Source organism: Mustela putorius, unplaced genomic scaffold, assembly GCF_011764305.1.
Source record: "Mustela putorius furo isolate JIRA1106 unplaced genomic scaffold, ASM1176430v1.1 tig00003850_pilon_pilon_pilon, whole genome shotgun sequence".
Taxonomy (NCBI): Eukaryota; Metazoa; Chordata; class Mammalia; order Carnivora; family Mustelidae; genus Mustela; species Mustela putorius.
Genome location: NW_025422002.1, coordinates 17,963,306 through 17,984,904, shown reverse-complemented (window position 1 = coordinate 17,984,904; position 21,599 = coordinate 17,963,306). Strand labels below are relative to the sequence as shown.

The 21,599-nt window shown below is 38.8% G+C and overlaps 1 protein-coding gene across 1 annotated transcript in view; it reads right to left on the bottom strand.

The window, feature by feature from the left end:
- The window catches only part of TXNRD3 (thioredoxin reductase 3), a 67,870-nt gene that overhangs the window by 12,398 nt on the left and 33,873 nt on the right, over positions 1–21,599 (bottom strand). The window contains exons 11-13 of the mRNA XM_004738666.3: positions 16,626–16,702; positions 15,668–15,824; positions 11,213–11,320 (exon numbers count right to left, since the gene is read on the bottom strand). Coding sequence (XP_004738723.1) covers positions 11,213–11,320; positions 15,668–15,824; positions 16,626–16,702 — 342 coding nt within the window. The remainder of the gene's footprint in view (positions 1–11,212; positions 11,321–15,667; positions 15,825–16,625; positions 16,703–21,599) is intronic.

Genomic DNA, 21,599 nt, shown 5'->3' with positions numbered 1-21,599 from the left:
AATAGGTTTTTAATTTCTGCTATCATATTTTGCCTTTCCACCAGGTATCTGTTGTTTTTCTAAATGTTACTTCTGAAGTTATGTCCTACTTTCTGCTCATGAGTGTAATCTATTATTTCTGTGCATATGTACATAGTCTGCTTCTTTCAAGTCTGATAACCTTTTATTGTCTGTTCATATTAAATGTTGGGGATTAAAAAGAAGTATGATATTGGAGGCGATGAAACTGTTCTTTCTCTTGATTCTGATGGTGGTGTCACAACTATTCATTTGAACTCATAAAACTGCACACACACACACACACACAGACACACAAAATCTTCATCTTGCTCTAAGTAAATTATGCTTCAAAGTATTTCTTTTTTCAGAGTTGAAAACTGTTAGCTCATTTTTGTAGCTTATTGAATTTGAATTTCACTGTCCAATTATCTAACTGGGAAGTTTATTTGGGGACCCTTATTCAGTATCATTAGGTGTTTCTCTATGGACTTGTCAGAGTTCCCTGAGAAATCAGACTTTACCAACCTCTGGCCAGAGAAGTGTAAAGGGCTGGTTGCCAGAGTTCTGGGAGCTCAGTGGAAGAAGAGTGAGATTCAGTAAGAATTTGCTTGTTTCAGTATTGTGCTGGCTCCTGCCTTCACTTGATCTCAGTGTTCCCTAGTTAAGAGGCTTTGATTTTAACCATCTCTAGAAAATTACCTTCCAGATATCTGCCAGTGGGTGGAAAGTGCTCTGCAGTGTGTCCGGAGGTGACAGTCTCACTGTTTCTTAAATGGGTTTTTGGTTTGCTTCATGTCAGTGGACCCCCTACATTCCTACCAGACATACATGGTGTCACTTCTGTACCACTTCGATTTTCAACAGCAGGGTATGAATTATTTTTATGTTGGATCATCCTTGTCTACCCATGTCTATCACCCTTTCTTTTCTTTTCTTTTCTTTTTTTTTTTTTTTTTGAGAGAGAGAGAGAGAGAAGGGGGGGCAGAGGGAGAGAAAGAGAGAGAATCTTAGGCAAGCTCCACACTGGGCATGGATCAATGAGCTAAGCCTGAACTCATGACCTGAGCCAAAATCAAGAGTTGGATGCTTAACTGACAGGGCCACCCAGGCACCCATATCATCTTTAACTCAACCTTTCCTGTATCATTAACTTTATTCTCAGTCATCTGTTTCTTTCGATCCCAGTGCATTTGGTAGTTCAGTGACAGAGTGCTTTTGATTCTCAAATGTGACCTTAACAATCAATGCAGGCATTACTCCCCTGCTTCCTCCTTCCATATAACAGGTATTCACTAGGAAGAGAGGCTGGGATTTTTTGCCCAGCCTCTCTTTCTTTCTCATCTGTCTCTTCTCCTAAGGGCAGTATCAGGTATGTAATCATGGCACTTGGGGAAGAATGCACGGTTTCTTTTTATCGGTCTCTTTTGGGTAACATTTCCCCTAGTGTTGGCAGTCGTGTTTACCCTGGACTTTTTAGTATCATAGTAATAAGCAAAAGAAACTAGAAGCCCACAGATTGTGCCATAGGAAGGAACATGGTGGGTTTCTAAAACAAAAGGTAGACCAGTGTAACTGGATCATTATAAGTAGGACAAAGGGCAGCCTGAATGGCTTGATTACACAATACCTCTTCTCACAAACAGTGAGGAGTTCAGATTGTATTCTTTGAGCACTGGGAAATCATTAAAAAGCTTTCTCCTGGGAAATGGCATAAACTGATTTGTATTTTTAAAAGCTCCTCTGGCAGGGGCACCTGGGTGGCTCAGTGGGTTAAAGCCTCTGCCTTCAGCTCGGGTCATGATCTCAGAGTCCTGGGATCGAGCCCTGCATCAGGCTCTCTGCTCAGTGGGGAGCCTGCTTCCCTCTCTCTCTGCCTGCCTCTCTGCCTACTTGTGATCTCTCTCTCTCTGTCAAAGAAATAAAATTTTATAAAAAAAGCTCCTCTGGCAGAGGAGAGGCAAGATGGCAGAGGAGTAGCAGAAATGGCATCAGGTCGCAGGAGTTCAGCTAAATAGTTTGATATCAAGCCATTCAGAACATCTACAAACTCAACAGGAGACTGAAGAGAAGAGCAGCAATTCTAGGAACAGAAAATCGACCACTTTCTGAAAGGTAAGAGTTACAGAGCAGTGAACCCAAAGTGGGGTGGAGACCTCACAGGGACAGTGTGGTCTCAGGATCTGCGGAGTCACTGAAAGATCGGAGGCATCTGAGTATGGCAGAGCTCCCAGATACCGGAACAGGGAAGCCGACTACGGAGACGGAGCCGAGGAGTGAGCGCTCAGCTCAGGGTTTACCTTAAAATGATCCGCAGCACTGTCGTGCCACTGCTCTTTGAGCTGGGGCACCACAAGTGGCAGATCCAGGAGACCCACCTTCCTCCTCTGGAGGCAGGAATCTGCTGGGTTTGGAAACTCCAAATGGGGCTGTGCTCCGGAGACAGAAATGCTCTGTCCCAGGCCAGGTGAGCCCAGAGCGGGGCCAGAGACCAAGGAGATGGGAGTGATTGATCCATTTTCTCTGAAGGTGCACTGAGGAGTGGGACCCCGAAATCTCAGTTCCTCCAGCCTGGAGATTGGGAGACCACTGTTATCATTCCTGTCCTCCGGAGCTCTATGGAAAGCGTTCAGGGAGCAAAAGCTTCCAAGCACAAACTCGAGCAGCTTTCTTACCCTGACTCCTGGCAAGGGTGGTGTTATTCCGCCTCAGGCAAAGACATTTGAGAATCACTATAACAGGCCCATCCCCAAGAAGATCAGCAAGAACATCCAGCCAAGACCAAACTCACCAACCAAGGAGAAGAGCAGAACTCCAGAGCTAGGGGAAAGCAATGCATGGAAATCCTGGCTTTCTCCCCATGATCCTTTAGTCTTACAAAGTTAAATTTTTTAAATTTAATTTTTCTCTTTTTTCTAATTTTTTAAAACTTTCCCTCTTTCCACTTTTAATGTTTTCTAACTAGTTTATCTTAACAATACCTTTCTAAAAAAGAAAATATTTTTAAACCTTCATTATTATACTCATATCTTATCCTCCATTGTATTTAACCTTACTTTTGATATACATATATGGTTTTTTTCCTAAAAAATTTCGGATACAATTTATTCTAACAGATCAAAATATACACTAAATCTAGCACAGGCCTTTGGTCTAGTCTTCAGCCTGAGCACATTCTCTCCCCCACCACATTTTTTTCCTTCTTTCTTTTTCTGAACAACTTACGTTATCAATTCCTTTTTTAGAATTGTTTTTAAATTTTCATCTTTACAGTCATATTCCATCCCTTCATTGTATTTACGCTTATTTTTGTATTTATATACATTTCTCATTCTTAAAAATTTGGGGGGGTAGTTTCTTCTAAGAGACCAAAATACACCCCAAATCAAGTGGGTGGTTCTCTTCTATTCACCAGTCTATTATATTATATATATACTTTACAATATAATTATGTAATTATATTATATATATAACTTTTTAATTTCTTTGTACCCCTTTTCTTCTCCTCCCGTTTTGGGGTCTCTTCTGATTTGGTTAGCGTACATTTTTCTGGGTACATTACATCTTTGCCACCCTTTTAGTATTTTATTCTCTCATTCACATATTCTTACCTGGATAAAATGACAAGGCAGAAAAACCCAGCACAAAAAAAAAAAGAACAAGAGGCAGTACCAATGGCTAGGGACCTAATCAATCAGACATTGGTAATATGTCAGATCTAGAGGTCAGAATGACGATTCTCAAGGCGCTAGCTGGGTTTGAAAAAGGTATGGAGGATATTAGAGAAACTCTGTCTGGAGAAATAAAATCCCTTTTGTGAACCATGAGAGACTTTGGACTCTGAAAAACAATCTGAGGGTTTTGAAGGGGCAGGGGGGGTGGGGGTTGGGGGAACCAGGTGGTGGGTATTAGAGACAGCATGGATTGCATGAAGCACTGGGTGTGGAGCAAAAACAATGAATACTGTTACGCTGAAAATAAAAATAAATAAATAAAATAAAATCCCTTTTTGGAGAAATAAAAAATAAAAATCTAATAAATCTGAAATCAAAAAAGGCATTAATGAGGTGCAATCAAGAATAGAGGTTCTTACTGCTAGGATAATGAGGCAGAAGAGAGAATTAGTGATATAGAAGACCAAATGATGGAGAATAAAGAAGCTGAACAAAAGAGAGACAAACAACTACTGGACCATGAAGGGAGAATTAGAGAGATAAGTGATACCATAAGACAAAACAATATTAGAATAATTGGGATCCCAGAAGAAGAAGAAAGAGAGAGAGGGGCAGAAGACATATTAGAGCATTACTATAGTAGAGAATTTCCATAATATGGCAAAGGGAACAAGCATAAAAATCAAGGAGGCACAGAGGATACCCCTCAAAAACAATAAAAATACGTCCACACCCCATCATCTAATACTAAAACTTATCAGTCTTAGTGACACAGAGAAAATCCTGAAAGTAGCTCGGGACGAGAAGTCTGAAATATACAATAATAGAAATATTAGATTGGCAGCAGACTTATCCACAGAGACCTGGCAGGCCAGAAAGAACTGGCATGATATATTCAGAGCACTAAATGAGAAAAATATGCAGCCCAGAATACTATATCCAGCGAGGCTATCACTGAAAATAGAAGGAGAGATAAAAAGCTTCCAGGACAAACAAAAATTTAAAAAATTTGCAAACACCAAAACAGTCCTACAGGAAATATTGAAAGGGGTCCTCTAAACAAAGAGAGAGCCTAAAAGTAGTAGACCAGAAAGGAACAGAGATAATATACAGTAACAGTCACCTGACAGGCAATACAATGGCACTAAATTCCTATCTTTCAATAGTTATCCTGAATGTAAATGGGTTAAATGCCTCAATCAAAAGACCCAGGGTATCAGAATGGATAAAAAAACAAGACCCATCGATATGCTGTCTACAAGAAACTCATTTTAGACCCAAAGACATCCCCAGATTTAAAGTGAGGGGGTAGAAAACAATTTTCCTTGCTAATGGACATCAAAAGAAAGCTGAGGTGGCAATCCTTATATCAGATTAATTAGACTTTAAGCCAAAGACTATAATAAAAGGTGAGGAAGGACACTGTATCATACTCAAAGGGTCTGTCCAACAAGAAGACCTAACAATTTTAAATATCTACGCCCCTAACATGGGAGCAGCCAACTATATAAACCAATTAATAACAAAATCAAAGAAACACATTGACAATGATACAATAATAGTAGAGAACTTTAACACCCCCTCACTGAAATGGACAGATCATCCAGGCAAAAGATCAACAAGGAAATAAACGTCTTAAATGACACACTGGACCAGATGGACATCACAGATATATTCAGAACATTCCAACCCAAAGCAACAGAATATACATTCTTCTCTAGTGCACATGGAACATTCTCCAGAATAGATCACATCCTGGGTCAAAAATCAGGTCTCAACTGGTACCAAAAGGTTGGGACCATTCCCTGCATATTTTCAGACCACAATGCTCTAAAGCTAGAACTCAGTCATAAGAGGAAAGTTGGAAAGAACTCAAATACATGGAGGCTAAAGAGCATCCCACTAAAGAATGAATGTGTCAAACAGGAAATTAAAGAAGAATTAAAAAAAATCATGGAAACAAAAGATAATGAAAACACAACTGTTCAAAATCTGTGGGACACAGCAAAGGCAGTCGTGAGAGGAAAATATATATCCATACAAGCCTTTCTCAAGAAACAAGAAAGGTCTCAAGTACACAACCTAACCCTACACCAAAAGGAGCTGGAGAAGGAACAGCAAAGAAAGTCCAAACCCAGCAGGAGAAGAGAAATCATAAAGATCAGAGCAGAAATCAATGAAATAGAAACCAAAAGAATAGTGGAACAAATCAACGAAACTAGGAACTGGTTCTTTGAAAGAATGAATAAGATTGATAAATCCCTGGCCAGAATTATCAAAAAGAAAAGAGAAAGGACCCAAATAAATAAAATCATGAAGGAAAGAGGAGACATCACAACCAACACCAAAGAAATACAAAGAATTATAAGAACATATTATAAGCAACTATACCCCAGCAAATCTGACAATCTGGAAGAAATGGATGCATTCCAAAACTGAACCAGGAAGAAATAGAAAACCTGAACAGACCCATAACCAGTAAGGAGATTGAAGCAGTCATTATCTATCTCCCAACAAACAAGAGCCCAGGACCAGACAGCTTCCCAACAGAATTCTACCAAACATTTAAAGAATTAATACCTATTCTCCTGAAACTGTTCAAGAAAGTAGAAATGGAAGAAAAATGCCAAACTCATTTAATGAGGCCAGCATTACCTTGATCCAAAACCAGAGAAAGACCCCATCAAAAAGAGAATTACAGACCAATATCCTTGATGAGCACAGATGCAAAAATTCTCGCCAAAATTCTAGCCAATAATATCCAACAGTACATTAAAAGGATTATTCACCATGACCAGGTGGGATTACACCAAGTGCAACTGGGCTGCAAGGTTGGTTCAACATCCTAAAATAAACCAATGTGATACAATATATTAATAAAAGAAAGGACAAGAATCTTATGATACTCTAAATAGATGCTGAAAAAGCATTTGACAAAGTACAGCATCCCTTCCTGATCAAAACTCTTCAAAGTGTAGGGATAGAGGGTACATTCCTCAATATCATCAAAGCCAGCTATGAAAAACCCACAGCGAATATCATTCTCAATGGGGAAAAACTGAGAGCTTTTCTGCTAACATCAGGAACACAGCAGGGATGTCCACCATCACCACTGCTATTCAACATAGTACTAGAAGTCCTCACCTCAGCAATAAGACAACAAAAAGAAATAAAAGGCATCCGAATTGGCAAAGAAGTCAAACTCTCACTCTTTGCAGGTGATACGATACTTTACATGGAAAACCCAAAAGACTCCACTCCAACTGCTAGAACTCATACAGGAATTCAGTGAAGTGTCAGGATATAAAATCAATGCACAGAAATCAGTTGCATTTCTATACAACAACAACAAGACAGAAGAAAGAGAAATTAGGCAGTCAATCCCATTTACAATTGCACTCAAAAAAAAAAAAAAAAAGACAGTATGGAACTGGCACAAACACATATATCAATAGGACAGAATGGAGAGCCCAGTCATAGACCCTCAAATCTATGGTCAACTAATCTTCGACGAAGCAGGAAAGAATGTCCAATGGAAAAAAGACAGTCTCTTCAACAAATGGTGTTGGCAAAATTCAGCCACGTGCAGAAAAATAAACCACACACAAAAATAGACTCAAAACGGATGAAAGACCTCAATGTGAGACAGGAATCCATCAAAATCCTTGAGGAGAACACAGGCAGCAACCTCTTTAACCTCAGCTGCAGCAACTTCTTCCTAGAAACATCGGCAAAGGCAAGGGAAGCAAAGGCAAAAATGAACTATTGGGACGTCATCAAGATCAAAAGCTTTTGCACAGCAAAGGAAGCAGTCAACAAAACCAAAAGACAACTGACAGAATGGGAGAAGATATTCACAAATGACATATCAGATAAAGGGCTAGTATCTAAAATCTATAAAGAACTTACAAAACTCAACACCCAAAGAGCAAATAATCCAATCAAGAAATGGGCAGAAGACATGAACAGACATTTCTGCAAAGAAGACACATGAAAAAATGCTCAGTATCACTTGGCATCAAGGAAATACAAATCAAAACCAGAGTGAGATATCACCTCGCACCAGTCAGAACAGTTAAAATTAATAAATCAGGAAACAACAGATGTTCGAGAGGATGCGGAGAAAGGGGAACCCTCCAACACTGTTGGTGGGAATACAGGCTGGTGCAGCCACTCTGGAAAACAGCATGGAGGTTCCTCAAAAAGCTGAAAATAGAGTTACCCTACAACACAGCAACTACACTACTGGGTATTTACCCTAAAGACACAAATGTAGTGATCCGAAGGGGCATGTGCACCCGAATGTTTACAGCAGCAATGTCCACAATAGCCAAACTATGGAAAGAACCTAGATGTCCATCAACAGATGAATAGATAAAGAAGGTGTGGTGTGTGTGTGTGTGTATATATATATACACACACATATATACAATGGAATACTATGCAGCCATCAAAAGAAATGAAATCTTGCCATTTGCAACAACATAGATGGAACTAGAGGGTATTATGTTGAGCAAAATAAGTCAATCAGAGAAAGACAATCATCATATGATCTCCCTGATATGAGGAATTTGAGAAGCAGAGTGGGGGGTTTGGGGGGTAGGAATGGAAAAAATGAAACAAGATGGGATTGGGAGGTAGACAAACCATTAGAGACTCTTAATCTCACAAAACAAACTGAGGGTTGCTTGGGGGAGGGGGTTATGGTTGGATTATAGTTGGGGGGTGGTTGGGTTATGGACATTGGAGAGGGTATGTGATATGGTGAAGCATGTAAGCCTGACGATTCACAGACCTGTACCCCCAGGGCAAATAATACATTATATGTTAATAAAAATAATTAATATTTAAAAATAATTAACAATTTTTTATAAAAAGCTCCTCTAGCTGATGTGTGGTGACCAATCTGGAATGGGCTGAGTGAATGCAGGGAGACCAGGAGGAATGCTACAGGCAAGAGAGGATGGCGGGCTGAAATGGGACAGGGAGGGCAGGGATGGAAATAGGTCTACATGAGACATACTCGGGGGGTCAAACTGGTAGCACTTCCTGGTGAACTGACTATTGATGGCGACCAACAAGGAGGAATTAAGGATGACTCTCAGGCACATCAGCATGTAGAGGGGTCTTCCCTGGAAGCCAAAAATTTCATTAGATTCTTAAAGCAATTTATATTAAAACAGTTAAAAACCACAGTTCTAGATGCTCAACAATTTTGTATTAAGTCAAGTGACCAGAGAGCAGCACAACAGTACAGCCCTACTTTGGCCCCTTCAGGAGCTACTTTTTTATTACACTGCACTATGGCATCATGCCACGGGACTGCATTTCAGGATCTAGTAAGAAACAGTGTACAGAGCACCTGGGTGGCTCAGATGGTTAAGCATCTGCCTTTGGCTCAGGGCATGATCCCAGGCTCCTGAGATCGAGTCCCACATTGGGCTCCCTGCTTGGCGGGGAGCCTGCTTCTTCCTCTCCTTCTGCTGCTCTCCCTGAAAAGATAGATAGATAGATAGATAGATAGATAGATAGATGATAGATAGATAGAGAAAGAAAGAGGAAGAGTTCTATAAAGCCCACTATTATATTTACTAAGGGGATATTTTAAGGCCATTATTCACCATACCTTCAATGCCACTTCTGTAAAAATGAAAAATCTCTGTCAATTCTCCCTCTTTTAGCCAGGTAGTAAATTTTTAGGTTAATTGTAAAGCAAATCCACTTAACTTTAGGGCATGAATTCTGTAAACCAACAAATTCACTTTTCTTCTAACACCATCTTAAGTTTTCCTACCCTCATTTTCTTCCCACCTTGATTTTCTCACTTTGAAAAAAATATTTTGTATGTATTGTTGAGAAGTTTTTCTCAAATATCTTCATAATAGTAATTTTAAAAAATAATTAATAAATCCAATCTCTGGTCCTGTCAAACACAACAAATATATTGCTACATAAATATATAGGAAAAGGTTAGTTGGTCTGCAGTGAAGCTTAGGAAAAAGACCTAAAGTAATCCCACAAACCTAGGGAGCTTTTTTCCTATAAAGATAGCCCCATGTCTGGGGTACAGCCTTCTACATGCTTCCCCTCATGTACCTGCCTTTCTATCTTAATTTCTCATTAATTTCAAAAGTTTTAGAACTAAGTGTTAAATCCATAGTTGTTACCATCAATTTTCCAAGACTCAAGTAAAGCTCATCACTGCAGAAAAAAAAAAGTGGCTCATTATTACAAAGGATTAATTATAAATGCTGATCAAGTAATGTCCTGTAAAACACATATTTCTTATCTAAAACAACATTATAAAGTTTAATCGCTCATTTTCCCAATACAAGAGATGTAAACAAGAGCTTCAGTTAGTCATCAGGCTATTTAACTAGTGCTATGATTTCAAGGAATTGCCAGTAATTGACGTGACTTCAAGGGAGAAGAGTGAGATTTCAAATCTCTTTTGCTGAAAACATCAAGTACTAGCTCTTTTTATTTCTCCCTATCCCTCCTATGTTGGAAGGGTGTGCAGAAAAAAAGCCACTCAAACTTCCCATAAAACTGCAATGTAAGAAAATATTTATAAGCTTGTTATGATTGCATGGGGCGGGTGTTAAGGGCAGGTGGAAATAAACATGTGCTGGTGACTTTTTTTTTTTAATTTATTTTCAGCCTAACAGTATTCATTGTTTTTGCACCACACCCAGTGCTCCATGCAATCCGTGCCCTCTCTAACACCCACCACCTGGTTCCCCCAACCTCCCACCCCCCCACCACTTAAAACCCCTCAGATTGTTTTTCAGAGTCCATAGTCTCTCATGGTTCACCTCCCCTTCATCTTTTTGAGACTCTGACAGCTCACAGCCCACAACCAGGTTTACAACCCCGGGAACTGCCCACCCTCCCCACCACTGAGCCCATCCACAATGCAGATGTCCCCTGTTGATGGGACAGGAGCCTGACTCTGGCCACGCTGAATGGAAGTGGGTGCATAGCTGATCCAAATTGGACCACTCAGATGTCCTCTTCCATAACTCAGAATTAAGACTGAGAAACAGGGAGTCCATCAGTTCCTCCTAAGACCAAAACTATAGAAAAAACTTGTTTGTGGAAGAAAGGGCATTTTGGTTGCTATGTACATTCCAGAAGCAAATAAAGTCTGCATGCCAAAAGAATGAGTTGCAAGCATATATGAGTTGAGACGGTCTTGCAGTGCCTAGTTCCCATCCCTTCCTAAGGCCTTGATATACTCCTGCATTCCAAAAATTCTTATAATAACTTGTGCTTTCTTGTATAAGCTACTCAAATAGACATTTGTCACTTACAACTCAAAAGTCCTAACACATATATCTTTTATCCCCTCCCCCCAACTGTATGATTATTATTGGCTAGAGAAATAGGGTTTAAATTACTTAATTTCTTATTTTCCCAAAATAGGAATATGATTTCCTACACTCTAACCATTATGGTAACTTGCAAAACAAAAAGTGACTGCAAAGTCAGCTGATTCAAAGACAAATTCTGAAAAAGTAAGCTGTAAAACACAATCTTACCTCGAGATTCTCTTTTCTATGCACTTCAATAGCTTTCTCCTCAGATAATCCACAGCAGCCATATTCCAAAGGAGTAAACACTGTAGTCGGGACATTAACATAATCACACTGAAAAATAAACAAATCACATCTGCTTATTTTGTGACACTTTTCACATCAAAAATCTACATTACATACATTTCTAAGAGGAAAATAAATAAGCCTGGTCCAATGTGACTGATTCTTCCATTTCACCACCTCAGGGAATTTATAGTTACACTCAGAGTAGGGGGTGAGCCCAACTCCAGAGCAGAGATCACAACCTGGCCAGGGGCCCACGGATGGGACCAGCCACCATTGGCCATGCACCTAACTGCCACAGAGATGAGCAAAGAAGCAGTTGAACAGTGTGAGACTGGGTGACTGCCCTACCATCAAGGGGAGATGGCATAGTGTAAAGGGGTGGCTAACACGGGTTCTTAGAGATCCTATGGCTTTGAGAGAACCCCAAAGACCCCTTATTAGACGAGGCAGAGCATGGGTGGACATCACGGGAAGATTGCAGACTCTGAGCTCTACCTGCCTCTTTCAGCAGCTCCAGGCACCTACCTGCAGGAAAGTGAGTGTGAGTGCTGGTCGCAACCCTGCCTGGAAGAGACTGTGACAGCATGGAGAACCAGAGCACACTGGTGCAAGCACATTAGAACCGTGTGTGGAGAGAGAGCAGTGTGCAGGATCAGAGAAAGGGCAGAGGGTACAACCAGAGATGAAGGTCACTAGGCCTGCCCTCAAGGGGCGACACTGTCCTTTGCACTACATGTCCCCCCAACCCTGCCAACAGGTTGTAGGTGATTAGGTAAAGGGTGACCTCTAACCCAAAGAAAGGTAATGAGAAAGCTAGCCAGAATCTATGTAGAAAAAGGTGAGCTACATCAATCAAATTCTTTCTTTTGCAAGAAGATGAGTTAGAAGCAAAGGAAGAATCCCCCGGTGGTAGTGGGATAGGAAGAAATGCACCAGTGGAGCTAGGGCCAAGTAAGGCTACCAGTAGAGCACCCTGTGAAACCCCCACCTGTGTCCCAGGGCCCCAGAACAGTCCTGACCCCAGCCCAGTTCCAGCTCCAAATGCAGTGTGGCCCAGCCTTAGCATGGCGCTTGTTCTAAGGCAGTGTTTCAACTTACCAATCCATAGGATCCTCATAGGAAACCCCCTCAGTCTGCCTAATGTGAGTAAGTTTCTACTTTTTGTTACCCCAAACAAAAACAAATCAAATCCACGAGGTATCCCCACATCAATGAGGTGGATTATGTATAACATACATCAGCCTAGAATCTTGAACTTAGATGCTCTAACACACTTCACATTTGCTAACCTGCAAATTGTGGGTAAGTCAAGCGTTTTTTCCTTTTTCTAACATGGCTAGGAAAAAAACCACATAACCATAGGGATAATCTTGGTATTTTCTGACTTCTGTTAGGCCTGCAAAAACTCATCATCCCATTTACAGTTGGCCCTTGTAGGGGTTGGGATGCTGACCCCCTTGCAGTCAAAAATCCCCATATAACTCCTGACCCCCCCAACTTAACTAATAGCCTACCTATGACTGGAAGCCTTACCAATAATGTAAATTAGCCGATTAATGCATATTTTTATATTATAAGTATTGTATATTATATTCTCACAATAAAGTAAGCTAGAGAAAGGAAAATGTTACTAAGAAAATCACAAGGGAGAGAATACATTTTCAGCACTGTGTTGTGTTTATTGACAAGAATCTACACTTAAGTGGACCCATACCATATTCAAGGGTCAGCTATATATTTTTTAAAAGATTTTATTTATTTATTTGACAGCAAGAGAGGGAACACAAGCAGGGGAAGTGGGAGAGGGAGAAGCAGGCTCCCCACTGAGCATGGAGCCCCATGTGGGGCTTGATCCTAGGACCATGGGATCATGACCTGAGCCAAAGGCAGACGCTGAATGACTGAGCCATCCAGCTGCCCCAAGTATCAGCTATATCAACCAGCAGCTGACCCTATGTCCTTACATGGCTTACAGGGGAAGCCTCATTTTCAACAGATCCCTCTGTCTCCTGTTTCCAATCAAGTAAGAATAATCAACAGAAAATTCCTCAATCTTTCTTCCTTTCATCTAAAACACTTTCTCCACATCTTCAGCCATCTCCTCCACCTAAACTTGACTTCATCTTGCCCTCCTTGTTGCCTTCCTTCTAGTCCTCGTACCTTTAAGTTCTTTCTTTCTTCACACTAAACACACGGCTGCATTTTCAGATCTCTCCACCCCACCGCTGCCTTGATTAACTTCTTAAAGCATTTGGCAACTAATCCCCCTCCATACACCCCGAGATGCTAACTTCATTACCACACTGTATGTTCGGCATCCCAGTCCCACCCACTGATGCCCGCAGAGCTGTGCCCTTGTTGTCCTCTCCAGCAATGCCTCCCTCTATGTTCCAGGTCTTCCCTCATTACCTCACAAGGCACCTGGCATGACACAAGTAGAGCGGAGCAACATTTATTAAGAAGACATACTCAAAAGATTTCTCCTGATCCTAATCATGTTAAACAATCAAAGAAACCCAAAACATGAGACATTGCACAAGGAAAGTAGTCTGGACTCATCAAAAATCAAAGTCATGAAAAATAAAACAACCAGGAAAGTAAACACACACACACACACACACACACACACACACACACAAGCAGGAAAGTAAAGTCAGGGGAACCATTGCAGGTTAAAAGAGACTTAAGAGTCGGAAGAGCTAAATATACCACAGGAATCAACACGTCCGGCTATATATGCTTAATGGAAATCTGAGGAAATCTGAACAGTATCATATTTTTGTTCAGTTTCTCAGATAGAATGATGAAACTGGTTATGGAAGAAGATGCTTGTTATCAGGAGATGCATGCTGAAGTATATAGGGGCCAAAGCCGCTGACACCTGCAAACTACCTAAAAAGCTCTGGAATGGGAGATGGAGAGAAGGGAGTTGGGGGAAATCAGAGAGGGAGACAATCCATGAGAGACTGTGGACTCTGAGAAACAAACTGAGTGTTTTGGAGGGGAGGTAAGTGGGGGGTTGGGTAAGCCTGGGGGTGGGTATTAAGGAGGGCACGTTATTGCATGGAGCACTGGGTGTGGTGCATTAACAATGAATTTTGGAACACTGAAAATAAATAAATTTTTTTAAAAAGACTCTGGAAATAAAATACACACATTGTACACATAAATATTCTGAAAAAAAGAGAGAGCCAAATGGCAAAATATTAATAACTGGGAAATGTGGAAGAAAGGGTAATATGGGTGATTATTACTATTCTTCCTGTGGTTTGACACCTTTCCAAATAGAAAGATGGAGGAAATAAAGGTCTTCAAGAGTTCCCACTGCATAGAGAAGGCCATTCCAATTCTTTATGTGGTTGGCATGAGAGATTTTTTTTTTTAGTATTTTTTTTAAAAAGTTTATTTATTTATTTGATAGAGAGAGCATAAGTAGGCAGAGAGGCAGGCATGGGGAGGGGAAGCAGGCTCCCTGCTGAGCAGAGAGCCCAATGCAGGGTTCGATCCCAGGATCCTGAGATCATGACCTGAGCCAAAGGCAGAGGCTTAACCCACTGAGCCACCCAGGCACCCCCAGCATGAGAGATTTTTGATGAGCTGGCACCAAATAAATTTTCTAGCCTTATTCCCAGTTGTATGCCTCTATTCCCAAGTGCTCTGCCCACACACACTCCAAATGCTCTAAGTATTATGGAAGGGACAATTCTTTGTCCCTTAGGACAAAACATTTAGCATTCCTCACCCCCACCCAGGCCCTTCATCCACCAATACTTCCACACGTTCACATGCTCTCGTGGAGGAGAGCACAGCGGAACTCTAACAGACTGCTCACAGTCCTGCTGAGAGTCATGTTTGCAAATACATTATCTCTTACCAGAAAAGCTCTGTGCTTTGCTTCCTTGGTTTTGAATTATTCATCCCACAAAGCCCGTCCCACATCTTTGGTTGAAGACAACAAAAGGTGCAGGAGATAGTAGAAATCATCACCTTCACACTTGGCAGAGGTGAAACTGAGGCACGGAGATTTGAAACAACTTGACCAGGTTCACACACCAGCAGACACTAAAGCCAGGGCCAGCGATCGCCCATCTCGGATCCCTTTACCAGTCCAATAAGTGACAACTAACTGCCCCTTGTCTTACATTACTCATGATCCTCCACTCTCCTGGGAAACCCTTTGGCCCTGGAACCATGCCAATCCCCTGTATGTCACCTAGCATGACATCCTGCACACAGCAGACACTCCAATGATAATTGTTAAAAATTATTACTAAATACTAATTTATCTGTGATGAACTCTTTCCTTGCAAAACAAGTGCACAAGTGATGTTTGTACTGATTTTTCTAATCACAATTTTTATCTATATATCATCTCAAAAGTAGGAACCTCACCTTTTCCAAAGAGCCAGCAAAAAGTCTGCGAGCCAGCAGCTTGCCTGCCTGTATAGCAATGGGTGTGAGCTCAAGTTTACCCTCCAGAATATCCCCAACAGCATAAACATAGGGTACATTGGTCTGTTCCACGTCGTTTACTGGTATTTTGCCACTCCTATTGGATTTTGGAAAGGAAACAAATACATTATGATTCATTCTGTACTTCTGGATGACTAACACTAACTTTTCCAAGAGAAAATGACTAAACACATAGAACAAAGACCTCCCTCTAAGAAGAGAGGCTCCTCAGGTTATCAATCTCTATAAGATCAATGGCTTGAATCATAAGGGTTTCTGTAGCTCCAAAAAACCACCTGAAACCATACACATTTTTTGGATGCCAACTATAGCTCCTGATTTCCCCCAGAGTTGCACTGGAGTTTTGAAATTTTTCTGCTTGCTTGACCAACAATATAAAAATTAATTCTAAATCAAACAGTGGGTTAAGACATTTCCACAATTTATTTTTTAAAATTACTGGTTAATATATCAGTTCTTTAAGGTACACACTAAAGAGTTACTGATTCATTAATAAAAAAACTAATTAGGGGCGCCTGGGTGGCTCAGTGGTTAAGCCACTGCCTTCGGCTCAGGTCATGATCTCGGGGTCCTGGGATCAAGTCCCGCATCGGGCTCTCTGCTCAGCAGGGAGCCTGCTTCCTCCTCTCTCTCTCTGCCTGCCTCTCTGCCTACTTGTGATTTCTCTCTGTCAAATAAATAAATAAAATCTTTAAAAAAAAAAAAAAAAAAAAAAAAAAAAAAAAATTAATACAGAGCTGGCACAGCACTTGCTGTGAAATAAACTCAGAGCATTAAAATTTTGCATCTTAGTAATTAAATGAGAATTTCCAAGAGGTAATCTGTAGAAACATTTTGCTTTGTGTAGCAACAGTGCAATGATCCCACATGTACTTACTTTTCATTGACTTTGACACCAATCTTCTCCAAGCCTATTTTCCTTGTACAGGACTCACGACCAATGGCTAACAAAACCTATGTTAAGAGTGAGATCCAAAACAGAAATTGGTCAATGTTGGGAATGAAAGGAACATCACTACAAATCCTTCAGACATAAAAAGGACAATAACAGAACACTATGAATACCCTATGCCAATAAAGGTGACAGCTTAGATGAAACATCCTTTGAAAGACAGTTTACCAAGTCACACACACATGCAAATCTAAAATAACTCTATGTTATATCCTAAATTATGTCCCCGCACCAAATTCACATGTTAAAGTCCTAAGTTCCAGTGCCTCAGAATGTAATGTATTTGGAGACAGGGCCATTAAAGAAGTAATTAAGGTTAAAATGAGGCCATTAGGGTGGGGCCTTTATATGATTGATGTCCTTTATAAAAAGAGGCAATTAGGACACAGATGACACAGACTGAGGGGCAACCACGTGAGGACCCAAGAAGAAGGTGCTATCTGCAAGCCAAGGAAAGACCTCAGAAGAAACCAAACCTGCTGACACCATGATCTGACTTCCAGCCTCCAGAACTATAAGAAACTAAATTTCTGTTTAGACACTCAGTCTGTGGTGTTTTTTTATGGCAATCCTAGCAGAGGAACATATCCTATACTCATTGCAGAAACTGAATCCACAAATTGCAAACTGTCCATAAATTAACTCAAGACCCAAATGACTTTACTGGTAAAGTCTATCAAAACTTAAGTAAGAAATACTAATAATGGGATACAAACTCTTCCAGAAAAAAAAAGAGGAGGGAACACTTCCCAACTCTTTTTTGTGAGACCAGCATAAACAACTGACACAAAAATCAAAAAGGATATTAAAATAAAATTATAAGCCCATAGTCCTCATTAACACAGATGCAGAATACTTAATAAAATGTTAGCTAGAAAATGAAATATAGCAATATATAAAAAGGATAATTGATCATGACCAACTGAGGTTTGTCCCCAAAATACAAATTTGGTTCAACATGCAAAAATCAATCAATGTGATTAATCATATTAACCAAATAATGGAGAAAACAATTTAATCATCACCCAATAGATATGGGAAAAGAATTTGATAAAATTTAACACCATTTGAGGATTTTAATATAGTCAGTCCTCAGCAGATTAAGAATAAAAGAAAACTTCCCCAATCTGTGAAAAGGCACTTTATTTAAAAAAAAATCTACAGCTTACATCCTAGCAATGATGAAAGTCTGAATGCTTCACCTCTCAGGTGGAAGCAAGATGAGGATGCCCACTCTCAAGCAATTTCTATTCGACATTGTACTGGAGGACTTAACCAGTGCAACAGGCAAGAGGAAGAAATAAAAGGCAGGCTAATTTTTTAAAAAGAACAAATCTGGCTGTATATGCAGATGTTAACCCCAAGAATCTACAATAAGGACAACATACAAAAATCATTTATATTTCTGTATACTACCAACTAAGCAGTGAAAATTTCAAAATTTAAAATACCATTTTATAATACCTTAAAAACATGAAATATGTGGAGACAAATTTAGCAAAACACATGAGAGACCTCTAGAGCAAAATGATAAAATACTGCAAGAAAAACATACATAAACAAACAGATCTATGAAGTTCATACACCAGAAAACTCAATATTGTTAAGATGCTCATTTCTTCCAAACTGGTCTATATAATCAATATAATTCCAATCAAAATCCCAGCAGGACTTTTTCTGGTAGAAATCAACAAGCTGCTTTTTAAAAGTTATATGAAAATGTAAAGGACCTGATGAAAGCTGAAGGACTTACTGCACCAGTCTAAAATTTGCTATAAAGCTTCAATACTGAAAACAATGTGGTAAAAGGAGACAAGTGGTTGATGGGATTAAGAGTGCAGAAACAGACCCACAGTAAATGGTCAAATTCCTTCAACAAAGGCACCAAAGCAACTTAGTGGAAAAAGGGAAGTCTTTTCAACAAACAAATGTTGAAAGGAAAGTCTTTCAACAAACACCCACATGGAAGAAAAAGAACCCATATTCCTACCTTATTCTATAAACAAAAATTAATTCAAGATGTATTACAGAACTGAACATAAAAAATAAAACTATAAAGCTTCAAGAAGAAAATATAAGAGAAGAGCTTCATGACCTTTGGGTAAAAAGATTCCTTAGAGCACACAGAAAGCATTAACCATAAATCAAAAAATTGATAAACTCAACTTCATAGAAATTTTAAAACTACTGCTCATCAAAAGATACCATAAAAAGTGAATAGGGAAGTCACAAATGGGAAGAAAATATTCACAATTTATTATCTACCTGAAAATGGAATGTATTCAAGATATATACAAAACTTCAATTCAAGAATAAAAATTAAAATAACTGAACAAAAATGGACCAAACATTTAAACAGAGACTTCATAATGGAAAATATAATAAATGGCCAGTAAACACATGATAAGTTCCTCAACATCATTAGTCATCAGGAAGGCACAGATTAGAACCATAATAAGAGACCACTACACATGCACAAAACTGGCTAAAATGAAAAATCTGGACAAGCCCAAAGTTGACCACATGGGATAACCAAAAATCCCACGTCAGCTCATGGAAATATAAAGTGATTCATTCATTCAGAAGCTGTTTGGCAGTTTCTCAAAAAGTTAAACACAGAAACTATCCTATGACCATTTAATTTCATTCCTAGGTATTTACCTATAAGAAATGAACACATAGGTCTACAAGGGCTTATGCAAGAAGACTTCATAGCAGTTTAAGTCACAATAGCCCAAACTACAAACAGCCTAGGTGTCCATCCACAGGAAAATGAGCAAACTGTGACATACCCATACAAACTTACAGTTATATAATTCATACAATAAGAACTAACTACAGACACACAACAACATGGATGAAATACGAAGAGTACATATCAAATAGTTCTATTCCTGTGACACCTAGAATAGGCAAAACTAGTCTATGGTGACAGAATCAGAATAGGGTTGTTTGGGTCAGGGAGTGGGAAGGGATTTGGGAGAGCTTTCTGAACTCACAGAAATATTCTGTTACCTTCACATAAGTATGGATGATATAAACATGTACATTTGTCAAAACTGACTGAAATGTACATCTAAGAAATGTGCATTTCACTACATGTAAATTACACATTATCAAAGTAAACAATTTAAAATTCCAATACTGTGAATAACTTTATACCAATACATTTAAGAACTTAGATGAAATAAACTAATTCCTAGAAATTTAACTAATCTAAAGTAACTCAGAAAAAAAATAGCCTTAAAAGTCCTATGGCTGTTAAAGAAATTCAATCAGTGGTCAAATTCTTATATCTATAGAAAATTCTAGGCCTAGATGGTTACATATCAGTGAATTCTATCAAGCAGATGAAGAACCAATTCTAACATTACAAAAATGCTTCCAGAGAATAAAGAGGTTATACTCCAAACTTCTCTCATGAGCTAAAACAACCTTGATATGCAAATCTGAAAAGTGCAATATACGAAAGGAAAATCATTAGCCAATACAATTCATGAATATTAATGCAAAAATTCTAAAGAACGAAATCCAACAGTATATAAAAAGAACCATTACCAAGTTGGGTTTATACCAGGAACACAGGGTTGGTTGAACATTAGGAAATCAATGTAATTCAACACATTAACAGATGAAAGAAAAAAATTTTTGATCAACAGCTACAAAAGAAAGACTGTTACATACAAACATCTACTTGTGAGTTTTAAAAAACAAAAAAGAAATAACCAAACAACCCCTGGAAAACAAAAAAGAAAAGAAATCCTTTAACTTAATTAAGAATATCTAACAAAATCCTGCAGAAAACATTACTTTTTAATGATGAAACACAGAACTTTCAATACTGAGAACAAGGCAGAATGCCTACCACTGCCATTTCTTGGAGGTCCCAGCTAGTGTACTTACACACACCAAAAAAAGAAATAAAAAGGGAAAGAGCAAAAAGTAGGAAACAAAACTTTTGTTATTTATAAATAGTATGAAGGCATACAAAGAAAACTTAAAATAATCTAAGATAAATTATCAAGTAAGAGTTTAGCAAGATTATGGTATGCTAAATCAAAACACACAAATTGGCAGCATTCCTATACACCAGCAACTGTTAAAAAGAATGACATTTTCTCAAAAAAATACCATTCATGACTACATAAAAATATAGTAAATACCTGAGGATAAATCTAAAAGATGTTCTTGATTTGCATATAGAGAAATTTGTTAACTTTGTTAGGAGTTATTGAAGACAACTTAAATTAGGAGGCAGATATACCATGTTCATGGAGAGAAGACTAAATATTGCAATAAAAAGTTACCAATTGATTTATATATCCAGTACAATCCTCATAAAACTCTCAACTGGGGTTGATTTATTTTGTTTTCTTATTTTTGGCTTTGTTGATCCTCCCCATATTATTTCCTTTTTTTAACTAAAAACAATCACACATATATCAGTATATAAAACATAAATGTATTATTATTTACCAAAGAAATGTTAACATGCAAATATCAGTTTAAATTAGAACTGTTGCCACCCAATATAGTCCATGGACTATTCACATTGTTTGCAGATTTTATATTGTTTTTGAAAATAAAAAGATCTTTATTATAATTTTTTATTATAAGATACCCAATTTTTATTGAAAATATTAAAATGCCCAAATGTAGAAGATGTCTAATGCCCCAGAAATAAGTACTTATAACAGTCAGATATATCAGCTTCCAGATTTTATTCTATGTATAAATTATCCATACACACATATTTTCTTATATTTCTCATGTACACCAAAAACTACCAAATGTCAACAGCTCAACTACCTACCGTTTTATTATAGTTTTACGAAGAATCAAAAGGAAAAAAGTTAAGGCTAGTAGAATTTTCCCATAAAGTTCATCTGTGCTAATTTA